Source organism: Anomalospiza imberbis, chromosome Z (genome assembly GCF_031753505.1).
Source record: "Anomalospiza imberbis isolate Cuckoo-Finch-1a 21T00152 chromosome Z, ASM3175350v1, whole genome shotgun sequence".
Classification (NCBI taxonomy): domain Eukaryota; kingdom Metazoa; phylum Chordata; class Aves; order Passeriformes; family Viduidae; genus Anomalospiza; species Anomalospiza imberbis.
Genome location: NC_089721.1, coordinates 9669797 through 9682349, shown reverse-complemented (window position 1 = coordinate 9682349; position 12553 = coordinate 9669797). Strand labels below are relative to the sequence as shown.

Below are 12553 nucleotides of genomic sequence, written 5' to 3'. Positions count from 1 at the left end.
GAAAGTTTTATCTTGCTGTGGCATATATTCTGACATAATTTGACCGTAGACTTTTTGATCAATTTTTTTTCACCTGTGAGGGAAGTTGAGAAAGTAATGTTTTGGCATAATCTGTCATTTTATATGTCCCTGTGCCTGTGTAAAGTCTGACTTAAAACTTGCAAGTGGTAACATAGTGTACTCAGGCATGTATTTTTGGTGCAGGTGTAGGAATTTGCTTCTGTTGATGTTTGCTTCTATTAAATACACTAAAAATTCAATGAATCAAAAGCACAGAGATATTTTGAAATCACTCCATCACTTGAGCAAATACCTTGTATAGGACAATTTACTTACTTTCCTCATCTGATTAATGTCTTGCTGCAGATTTGGTGTTGGTCTTGCCATAATGGTGCTGCTCTTCTCAAAATGTCTGCATTTCCCAAAGAACAGGATGACAGCACTTCACAAATGCAAAAAGCCTTCTTGGATGGGTCAGTAATAGCTATTCTGTCCACAACACTTTGCTTGGTATGGACCTTGCTTCTCTTTTTCCATATATGCTATGTCTTTTAAGCTTTCACACATCAGGAAACAAGTTCTGTATCTGAAAGTAGTTTGCTGTGGTGGAATGTGTTTAAGCCCTTGACCCAACAGCATTGGTCACTTGTGCAGGGTTGGAACTTCACCGAAGGGTTTTTCTGTGGAGATGCACAGACATATATTTCTGACGAATCTGTACTAACTGGTGTGTTTTAGGTAAAGCAGCAGCAAAGCCTGTAGGGTTTAATGACTTAATTGTTTTGCAAGTAAGAGAAGTGTAGACTCCATCTCTAAATGTTCATTTGCAAACTGAGTTTTTAAGACTCTGCCACCTTCTGAGAGGAGCTAGGTTCATGTTATTAAATAACTTGAGATAAGGTGTCCTAAAATATCTGAGGCAGCCTAAGCAATTCACTACTGCAGCTTTCAGATATGAAGGCAGACAATACCTTTTCAGAGGGGGTAGTAAACAGAATTAGTTCAGCAGTTTGAAAAATGACAAGTTTAACTTAAGGGAAGGAGGACAGCAGTCTGACTGTTATGGCAATGACTTTTTGCCCTTTAATTTTAGCTTTTTTTTTTTAAACTGTTGTTTGTCCTAGACCGAACTTCTCTCTCAACAGCCACCTGTTACATCAGACTCATATGTACAATCTGTACATTAAATGTTGGCTCCTTGTTCCTCATAGATGGAGACCTGTTAATCACACAGAACAAACAAAAAACAGCTTGACTGGGCTCTTAAAACTGCTTTTGTTTATAAAATTAATTATGCTTGCATAGGAAAGAGTTGTGGCCCTTCCTGCAGGCTCTCTAATATTTCTACCCTGAAATGGGAAAGATTATATGACTTAGAACTGACTTTAATGCTATTTCGTGATGTGAAAGTAAAGAAAACTAGAAGTAATATGTAACAAGTTATCCTCTGATATTTTGATCCCTTCTCTGTGGCCATTTGAACTTGGGGCAGTATTGCTGGTTTTCTTTGCTGTGCAGCACTGGTGTTTAATCACTGGAGTCTGAAATATGTCTACAAATTGGCCATCAGGGTGTGTTCAAGTGCCATTATAGTAATAGTCTGAACTCAGGCACATAGCAGATGTTTACAATTAGCAGTTTATCTTTTTTAAAAAGCTGTTCAGAGTCTGATCTTGCAGCGTAAGTTCTTTGCTGTGTCATTTGGAAGAAGTATTGTATTTGGCCAGCAATTTCTTTCCCTCACTTCTCTGATCTGATGCATCTTCCAGTAGGTGTGGTAACCCATGTTTCTGATGTGGACTCCTGTAGTTCTCACCTAAAGCAGGTTTCTGTGCTACAGCCTGCAGGAAGCAAAGCACTCTGTCCTGCCTGGAAAACTGCCCACAAGACCTCACTTCTGAAGTATGAGCTAGAGCAACTTTTCCCAGGTCTTGATAATAAAGAGGCCAGTGTGACAGCAGATGTAGTTACTATGTTGATGTTCATCTGAGCTCTGGAACCTGAATGAGAGGGAATGCTCTGGGTCCAATCCAAAGCATCATCTGGCCTGGTATTTTTTCCTCTCCTTCGGGAAAAAATCTGTGTGTGTGTATATATATATATATATATATATATATATATAGGGAAGTGCAAGATGCATTGTCTTGTTTGAATCCAAATAATTTCCTTTACTTGTGTGTTTTATTAGAACATCTAGCAGCTAGGTATCAGAATGTGGTTGGCAAAAGTCAAGAGAAATTGTAAGCTTCTGCTGGGAGTTTTGGGTGTTTCTGTCCATCTTCTTTCAGGATACAGCTCTTGCAGCCTCCTAGTAAAGTGATTTGGTGTTGTCTTGTGATGAGAATACTAAAGAAACAGTAGTAAAAATCAAGTAGTGCTTGTAATATTCATAACTGCACAAATAGGCACTACTATAATTTTATTGGTGTCATGGTTAAATGCATCAAATCTTGTTATAAGCCTGTAGGCAAGCTTCCAGACATTACTTAGAAATGCATGGAGGTCACTAGATTTCCAGAGTGTCTCTCTTCTGTTATTATAGCTCTTTGACAAATCACACCTATTAACTTTGTCTTCAGTGATAATAGTTGAATTTTGACTTGTGAAGCAGGCGGCTTTAATCTCTTTATGGTTTGATTTAGAATCTATAAGACAATTAGCAAACCTCCCTATGAGCTCCTGAAGATGGATGACTTGTCAAGCAGCCTTCCATCTCTGCAAGATATCCAGACTGCATACACAAGATTTAAACAGCTGTTTTTGATAGGTAAGTCAGACTTTAAAGGAAAGCATAACAATAATGTGCTGTGACTCCTGAGTGCAGTAATTTTCTTGATTGTTGTCTTGATTTTGAGGGTGCTTAAAAGCAGGTTTTAAAATATGTAACTGAAGACTGTGCTTATGTCTGGGATGGATGTGAATGAAGGTTTGTAGTTCTTTGATTTAACCACCTCTTGCTAAGCTGTCACAGTATCTGAAAATTGCTTTTGAAGGAGTGGAGTCTTAAGTGTTAGTTGTATTGCACTAACTGGAATGAAGTTTGTGGGGAAGATTTTTAGTCTTCTGTGGCCAAACGTTTAGCCTTTGGGCTCTGTCAAGAGTAGAGACTGCTAATTAATTTTTGCCCTAGGTTTTGTTACACACTAGTCACATCTCAAAACACATGAAGCTGCTTAAATTCTATCCTTTAGAAAGCAATCAAATGGGGTCCATGTGAAAGTATGATCTAGGCTTTCAGACTTCTTTCTTCTGAGGCTTTGCAACTATTTTACTGTCATGAAATGCTTCGACCTCACCTCTTGAGATGTAAAAAGCTTCACTCCACTTCTAATATGAAATATTTGAGTTTCATAGTGAGGATTTTGACTAGAATACACTGTCAAATCCACAGTGAATCTTAAGATCTAAAAATAATTGCCTTTTTATGTGTTTTCTAGTAACTCGCCCTCTATAGGAAAAAAGGCTAAGCTTGAATTTAAGTCATTTAACCTGTGTCATGAAATACTGTGTATTTCAATGATGTAATTGTATCATTGTCTTATATTCATGCAAAAGGGGATGTGTTGAAACTGCCATCTAGTAAGTGCTTGTTCTTGCAGTTTTTAAAATAAGGTTTGTTAATAGACTGTACCTCACTGGGTATAGCACTCTGCACTTTCAGTCTGAGAGAAACATTCAGGTAACCTTTTTCAAGTACTAAGGTCTTATAGAAATTTATTATTTTATTACCATATTTTAAAGTCTGAACACATTAACTGTTACTTTTGTCCTGTATGTGCCTAGTTAATATGGTATAGGCAACTTGTCCTGGCCATGGCACTCACAGCCCAGAGAGCCAAACGTGTCCTGGCTGCATCCAGAGCCCCGTGGGCAGCAGGGCAGGGAGGGGATTCTGCCCCTCTGCTCTGCTCTGCTGAGACCCACCTGGAGCACTGCATCCAGCCCTGGGCTCCCAGCACGGGAGGGACAGGGACCTGCTGGAGTGAGCCCAGAGGAGGCCACCAAGATGATCAGAGGAATGGGGGATCTCTCCTCTGAGGAAAGGTGGACAGAATTAGGACTGTTGAGCCTGGAGAAGAGAACCTTCCAGTTCTGATAGGTGCTACAGGAGAACTAGAGAGGAACTTTAGATGAGAGCATGAAATGACAAGGGAAAATGGGCAGCTTTGGATCAGGTATTAGGAAAAAATTCTTTATTGTGAGGGTGGTGGGATTTGGTGAAAACTGTCTAAAGGAAACAGAGCTTTGAAGATGCAGTCTAGTACTTTTGTGGAGAACGAGTTTCTATGGCCAGGGTGAAAGAAACTGGGAGAGGAGTTTAAATTGTGTAATGAACAGGATGAGGTGCAGAGGCATGGAGGCAGCACAGCTACAGGAATAAAACACGTATATGCCTGTGCATTTGAGGCGTAGGTGAAAGATGCAGCCGACACAGAAGTATGTGAATGTGCTGGAATTGAACACTGGATGTGTTTGGAGAGACACTGGGAGGTGGGCAGTTAGACAGAAACATGTGGAGCTGAAGCTGTCATGGAAAGGATGGGGGAGGAGGGAATTGTGTGTATCTGGTTTCTCACTAGTAGAACCATTGTAGGCCTTGTGCTTCAAGGTTTGTCTCATGCAGGAAATGTAATCTGTTCTTGTTTTAATTGACTGTATCAGCTTGTGAAAGCTTTCCAATATTTGTTGACTGGCTTTGATAGAAATAAAAGCAATGGGCACTTAGGTGGCATTTGAAAAAACCTACAAAAATACTAGTGAAATTCATAGGAGTTTAATGGTTTTTTGGTATTGAGCTTGGCCTCCCTGTTTATGTATTTTAATGCCTTTTTTTAGTTGCAGCAAAAACTGTTTAAAATATTTTTCAGGTAGTCTTACATTCAATAAGTTTTTATAACCTACTTCTAAAACCCATTGATGTCTCTGGCTCCGATGGTAATGATTTTCAAAATCCAGCATCTTTAGGTTAAGCTTTATGTAGATCATCATCTCTGAGTAAACTTTTTTATTCCTTTTCCATTTTGTCAACAGATTTATTCACCTGGTTTGATTGCCATGAACCTTCAACTTACTTTTTCTAAAAGGCTGTGGTGCTAAAAAACTCTGCTGGTGTTTGTAGGACTACTTCACTTCCTTATTTAGTTATAAGATGTCAACTTTAAAAGTGATTGAGATTTACTGACTCCTTAGCGTTGGTTGCTTTGTACGTGTTCATAACTGAAGGGTAATTCAATGGATAGCTGCTAATTATCACTGGGTATGTGTGCACAAACCAATTTTTTGTTTTTATCTTCTTTTTGCAGATAACAGTACAGACTTCTGGGCAACTGATGTGAAATGGTTTTCATTACTGGAGAGCACAAACTGGCTAGAAATAATCAGGTTTGCTGTATCTTCAACTTTCTGTGTTTCAAATTGTTGGTAATTGCATTTGTAGTGGGTTTTCTAGCTAGTTTCTTTAAACTGAATTCTTTACTGCTAGGAGGAAAAAAAATTAGGACAGGCTTATGGTCCTATTTCTATATCTTATTTCTGCAGCTTGAGACAGTGTTTTTAACAGTGCAGACTTGTGTTAAGCCTTCCACTTTAAAGGATTTGGGAAGTAGCAGATCATTCCAATTACAATTCTTCCAGAGAGCCAGTTAAAGATACAGATCCAGTATTTTCCATCCTGCACTGTCACCTTCTCTCCAAACTCAAGAATCCTGTTTGTTTCTTGTGTGAAACTGTTCTGTCTCTGACTAGCCTTGCCATTCTTCTCTCTACTCTCTACTTCTGTAATGTCCTTTAGGATGAGGTGAAGTGCAGTGTTCAAGATGTTAGTCCACTAAAGATCTATAAAAGGACATTTCTTCTCAGTTTTGTCCCCCTGCTGTGCTGATTGTTCCTTAAGTTCTCTTTTCTTCTTTCAGCAGTCCACAGTGAGTAAATGTTGGAATGGTGTTGGCTAACTTAAGGCTTGCTGTAGTGGAATGTTGAGAAATTTTGTTTTCAGTGTTACTTTGTGCTAGCTCTTTTGTCTGTCAGTTTATTCTCTGATCAACTAATTACCATGAGGTGCTTCTGAAGTCAGCTCCTAGTCCCTTCTGGTCATAATAACATCAATAAATATTGATAGTTATTAACTTGTTAATCCAGAATTTAAATGTATGTGTTTATTGAAAGATTGTCGTGAAGACCATATATGTTGAGAAATTCATTGACGTAACAACCAAGCTTACAGGTAGTTTAAAGTAAAAGCCAGACTGGGTCCCTATCCTTAGGTTGTTTTGAGACTGGTTGTTTCCATACTTGGATCCAGTTGATTCCTGGATCAGCCTGTTCTTGGCTCTTGTAGCTAGTATGGATACTTTGTCACATGTTCTAGATGATAGAACAAAGAAGAATCTGACAACTCCACACTGAAGAAATAAACTGTCAGCTTCTATTAGTGACCTAAGATACTGCAAGAATCCTAATTTGTGTGCAGGCTTTTGCTAAGAATAATTTATGAAAATTTAGATCTAGAAACAGTGTTACATCTGGTTTTATGTGATCTGTAATTCCACTCAGTCATCTTGTGTAATAATGTTCTCTGCATTACTTCTGTCTGAGTTTTTACAAGAGCTGATTGCTCATCCTTCCCTCTCCCTCTTAAAAGCAGATTTTGGAAGAAATGCAGAATGTTGGAGGTTAGAACATAATGTGGTGATGTTGACTCTTTCCAGGATAAAGATCTGGTTCTTAGCAATTGTAATACTTCAGTGTGTGATGGCAGCTATTGATCCAGAATAAAGTAGTGTATCATAGCAACTGAAAATGCATGGTTAATGGCCAAATAAAATGTGGCCACTGAAGTTAAGCAGTTCTTCATTTACAGAAACTGAGCATGAGTTTTGTGTTTTAAAGAACTAGTGAAGTTTCAAGTATGGCATTCTAACCCTGTCTAGGGGAAACTAATATAAGAAACTTCACTCAACTTTTCCTGTACCAAAACAGGAGAGTCTTGAAGAAAGCCATAGAAGTTGCTGAGTGTCTGGAAATACAGCATACAAATGTTCTTCTCATAGGTAAGAATTTAATGACATAGTCCTATATATTGATTTGTTTAAATTCATTTTGAAGTAGCTTAAACTGTAAGTTTATAATTATGGTAGAGACTTGCTAAAATTCTTACAGCAGTCAAGTAAGACACCTAAATCTCCCACACTTCTGGAAATGCTTCCTGTAGTTAAAGAAAATATGGTAAGCACAGTTCCACAATATGAATGAAAAAGCTGCTGATAAATTGGCAGGAGAGTCTTGCATAAAGAAGAGGTAACATTCCTGTTTGCCAGTTTATTTTATTTAAGGTCTCCTAGGCCCTGTGCTGTACTTTAAGGGGCAGGGAAACCATATCTACACAAAGGACCAGTTATATGAAAACTTTGAAAAATAACCTTTATATTTTCTAGATACATGTTGGATATTCTGCAGACTCTTTATTAAAAATACATGCAATAATATACTTACTGTAAACATATTGAGCAGTTTATTTTTGTAGACTGAGTAATTACATATAAAACTGAACCTAAAGTTAACCATTAAGTGACTACTGGATTGGTAATGTAGTTGAGTTTTTCACGCATATTGCCATTTGAGAAACTTAGCACAGGCAAGAGGTGTTTTCTGGAGGCACCTTTTGGTATGTTGCATGAGGAGGCAGTTTCACACCTTATGAAAAGAGGTGTGGAGGATAGGAAGGTTAAGGACAAATGGCTCTGTGGGGCAGTGTGTGCTTGTGGGAGACTGAAGGGCACAGGCAAGTTACAGTAGTAAGAGTTGGGGCTTGCAGGTTTTATTGTCAAAGTGCTTTCCTAGTAGAAGCGTGTAAATAACCTTAAATTTGGAATCATGGATTAACTTCTCTCTGACTTGCAAAAATGTCTGTGCTGCTCTGATCCTGAAACACGATTTTGTTTATGTGAACATGGCAATGCTTTGCTTTCTTACATAATGTTTGAGGAATGGCTCAGTGTAGAATGTGGTTTCTGTTCTCCTTTGTAGAAGAGAGCGCTACTGATCTGTGCTGTGTAATCTCAAGTCTGGTGCAAGTGATGATGGATTCATACAGCAGAACAAAGTCAGGGTTTCAGAGCCTTATTCAGAAGGAGTGGGTGATTGGAGGACATGGCTTTTTGGATCGCTGTAACCACTTACACAAAAGTGAGAAAGAGGAGGTATGATTTTTAAAATTTATTTCCTTACTATTTATAAGCTTACTCATCATGAGGAGGGATTTACCTGTTAGTCCAGAAGTTCCAGTTATTCTGAGAATCTTTTGTTTTGTTTTATGGGTTGATGTTTGTACAGTATCACTGTTTTGCTGTCTAGAGGTCAGCAATGGCTTTATTATTAAAGAGAACAAATGTAAAACTTCCCAGTCTTGGAGCCTTTTGAAAGTCATGTATCCTGTGTCCTTGAAAACTGTGATAAATGTTAGTAGCATCCATAGAAATAACTCAAGTTAGTTGCCTGTTCCTGTCACAGCCGCAGATCAACTTTTTACTCTCTTGCTTTGGGACTAGATCAGATTGCTATTTGAATGGAAGTAATAGGTGTAAACTGACTAATTCTGATCAAGAATTGCTATAAACTAGTTTTGCTCTGCCAACTTTGAAAGGCTTCATAGTGGCAACTTTCAAATTTATAGCAGAAAGTGCTCATCTCTTCTGTCAATAGTTGGCCAAGGATAGCTCAGATAATACTTCTTCAAATTTCAGCCAAATGTACATGCAGTAGTTCTGTAGTTAATCAGGCTTGTTGCCTTAAGATTTGTCTTTGGAGACACTAAATACTATAAAATAAATAGTTTGCATGGTGGAACAATTTTAACTTTTTTTGAAACTGATGAAATATTTTGTTTACTTAGGCTCCTGTTTTTCTGCTCCTGCTAAATTGTGTTTGGCAGCTGGTACAACAGTATCCTCCAGCATTTGAGTTCACAGAAACTTACTTAACTGTCTTGTCAGACAGCCTCTATGTGCCTATTTTTAGCACTTTCTTCTTCAACTCTCAACATCAAAGAGACACTAATAAGGTAAGGGTTTGGTATTATGTGGATGCAGTGTGTTGGAGAATGAGTTTGACCAACAAACAAGGAACACTCAAAAACAGCTAATTCCCAACAGCACCTTTTTCCTTACTCATTGAACTGCCTTGAAGGGTGAACAAGTGCAAGTGAATTTTGGCTATAAGCAGGCAAGTTCAGGACTTAGGAGTTTTTGATGACAGAAGGAATGCATTACCTGTAATATGTAGCTGCAGTTTCATGTTTAATGCCCTTCAGTGAAATTTGAACTCCTTAACCTACGAGGAATATTCAGCTGTCTAGCAGAATAAGTTATCTATGAAATCCTTGTATAGTATATTCTGTTGTATACCAAAATGAACATCTCCTGAATGTTGATTTATGTTTGGTTCATGGACTTCTCTAGCCTAAGAAGCTGGGAGCAATGAGGGTATCCTCTGCAAGGCTGCACAGAGACCAAAGGAAAACATGAAGTTTACTGTCTTTCATACTAATGGTTGATCATAAAATCTAGACCAGTAGTACTGCATGACTGCAGTTAGAACTTTTGGTGTTTGGAATCCTAACATGCCCCCTGTGTTTGAAGAATTCAAGTATCTGTCTCTTGCCCAAGTTTCAAAATGTCTGTTTTTCTGAGCCTATTCAACTTTATTTTCATCTGTGAAGGTCTAATTGCACTGTTGTTATTCAGTTGTTGAACACATAGAAAGCAAGAGTGTTTTTGCAACTCTATGGCCTTTTGTCTGAAAAGCCAGTTTCTTTATTTCACCTTGACTTGGTCAGAATTCCCTTCTAGCAGTATTAAATGTGACCTGTTTGTTTTGGCAGAGTGGGGAAAGCCTCAAGACACAAAGTGGTCCTTTCAGATTCCTTACTGTGTGGGACTGGTCTGTGCAGTTTGACCCCAAGGCCCTGGCTTTTCTGAACAACCCTCTTTATGCAGAGAAACCAAAACCAGATAGAAGTCAACGGAAGACTGCACGGTTCAAAGTAAGATATGTGCTGCTAAACTGTTTTTTAAATTCTAGAAATATTTTGCACATCTCTTATTTCAAATGTACTCACAGTGAAAGTATTGGTGCAGACTTTTTTTAATTGACAAAATACATGTATACCTCAGACCCACCTGGATCTTAAGAACCCAGTTTGCATGCACCTCAGTTATAAATAACTCTTTTATAGTTCATAGCCATGGAGTTATGGATTCTTTTTCTTCATACTTCTATGCAAGTCTGTTGGTAGGTCATGAGATTTAATATTCAGGTGAGTTGCAATGATGTGTTTGAAGGGAGTTCATTTAGTTCCACAGAGTACCTGACTGAAATACATAGGGTTTGTAATTGCCTCCCTAATTTTGTCTGAGTGTAACTGGAGTGTGTGTGTGTGCACTTAGAGTGGGAGAGGGACCAACAACAGCAAAAAAAACTGTCGGGAGTATGGAGGATTATGGATGGACCACCTCATTACTGGCACATAGCACAAACTCAGGGAAAAAATTTTTGAGTAGCCTCTTTCAATTGCAGTACATTAGTTAAATTCTGTCCTGTATAAAGCATTCTCATGTGAGACACTGCCAGTATGATCTACAGCATTTATGTGAGATGCAGTGAGGGACCACTGGATAAAAACCTATAAATAAACTGCTCTCTGATTTCTAACTAGCTTAAACTAAATATGGACACTGACACTTAAATGTAAGCAAAGGGTTTGGCTTTTTCATAGAAAATCACTTTATTGGTGTTACTTTGGTTAGCAGGGAAGGAAGCTGGCAACACTCAGTATGCTCTGTAAAGTACTTGATGTATTGAAAAATAACAATTTAAACACAGCCACTGCTTTCCTATGTAGATCAAGTGACTCTTGCTTGCAAGAGGTTTCTGAATACAACTTTTTCTTCCTCTTAAAACTGCTTTCTGAAGTCCCATTCTATTAATATTTATCTGAGTATTTACCCTTTTTTTTCTCTTAAAGCATCAACGGCAACTTTCTTTGCCACTGACACCGGCAAAGCCTTCCACAAAGAGAGGGTTTTTCAGGGAGGAAACAGATCATTTAATTAAAAATATTCTGGGTAAGAGAATTGGCAAGTTCATAAATTCTTCAGATGAGCCCCCTAACAGCTTAAGGGAGTTTTATGACAGCTGGCATAGCAAACCTGTCGACTACCATGGTCTTCTGCTGCCACGCATCGATGGCCCTGAAATCAAAGTCTGGGCACAGCGTTACCTACGATGGATTCCTGAGGCCCAGCTTCATGGTGGTGGAACAATAGCTACAGCTGCCAAGATTTTGGACTTGATGGAGGAAGTGCAAAGCCTGCAGGTGAAAATGGATGAAGAGCACAGTCAGGCTGTTTCTGGAGATGTACATTCTGTTCCTATGCTAAGAAATTCTGCCCGTTTGTCATCCTTGTTTCCATTTGCTTTACTGCAGAGACAGTCTGTCAAACCATCTTTACCCACTAGCACCTGGAAAGACTTGGAAGATGAAGATGACTTGGTCAAGAGGGATGATGAATTTGTTGATCTAAGTGGGGATATGTTATAACATGTGTCTAGATTACAGTATGAATTGTATGTGGCTAAGCACTGAGTTTTAAATGTTGTGCTGTATCTTCATATAAGGAACTTGAGCATCTGCAAACTGTTTAAGGGGTTTGTGGGGTTAAAATCCTTGATTGGAAAGAACTACTTGCTGTAATTAACTGAGCATGTTTTAACTTCCATTTCATTCTAACAATATTTATTGCAGAACCATATTTTTAGCATAGGTGTAATAAAAATGGGAGTCGTGGCAGCAGTAACAATATGGCCACTCTTTAAAAAAAAAAGAAAAACAGCAAAAGAATACTTTCTGCTGTAAAGGTGGAATGATAAATGCATATGGCAACAATATGCAGTCATGCTTAACAGAACATCTCTTTCCCTTTATGCTAAGAGTATTGGGAGTGGAGTACTGTGATTTGCAAATTCCCCCCCACATGTAAACAGTGAAAGATGCAACTAACTGCACACTCAAATCAACTTTTGACAGCTGAGGAATACTCTCGTGGTCACCAGGGATTTTCTGTCTGCTGTTGGATCAACAGAAGTCATGTGCTTGCCCCTTCCCCTTTGTCAGTGTTGGTCTGTGTGGTGTCACAGTCACAGGTTGGCTTCTCTGAGCCTGTGCATGCACTTAGCTCAAGGGTCAGATGCAAGAGCTTAATGACACATTTCAAGTCTTAATGTATGGCTGCTGTGCTACATGCCCTTGCTGCCTTGGATGTTATGTTTGGTCTTAATTTTAACGAATGAGATTTCAATTTGCCATGAGTATTTTTTCTCCTTTTAAGGAGAGGGAGACTTCCATTGGAACATTCCCTCCTTGATGCCAGTTGCCTTTAAGGCTTTCTCTAGCTTGCACTGAGACTCTCCTCATAGCAGGGAAGACTCTTTTCCTGTAGTCCTGCAGCAAAGCAGGATTTTCAGTCTGTTACCACTTGTCATGAGTTGGTGGTACAGC

The 12553-nt window shown here is 38.7% G+C and overlaps 1 protein-coding gene across 3 annotated transcripts in view; it reads left to right on the top strand.

The window, feature by feature from the left end:
• The window catches only part of MTMR12 (myotubularin related protein 12), a 31625-nt gene extending 19729 nt beyond the window's left edge, over nt 1-11896 (top strand). For all 3 annotated transcript variants that reach the window (XM_068176741.1, XM_068176739.1, XM_068176740.1), the window contains exons 9-16: nt 367-473; nt 2643-2767; nt 5304-5382; nt 6979-7049; nt 8026-8198; nt 8891-9058; nt 9878-10039; nt 11021-11896. In XM_068176741.1, coding sequence (XP_068032842.1) covers nt 367-473; nt 2643-2767; nt 5304-5382; nt 6979-7049; nt 8026-8198; nt 8891-9058; nt 9878-10039; nt 11021-11596 — 1461 coding nt within the window. In that variant the 3' untranslated portion in view covers nt 11597-11896. The remainder of the gene's footprint in view (nt 1-366; nt 474-2642; nt 2768-5303; nt 5383-6978; nt 7050-8025; nt 8199-8890; nt 9059-9877; nt 10040-11020) is intronic.
• Nucleotides 11897-12553: the final 657 nt, after the last annotated feature.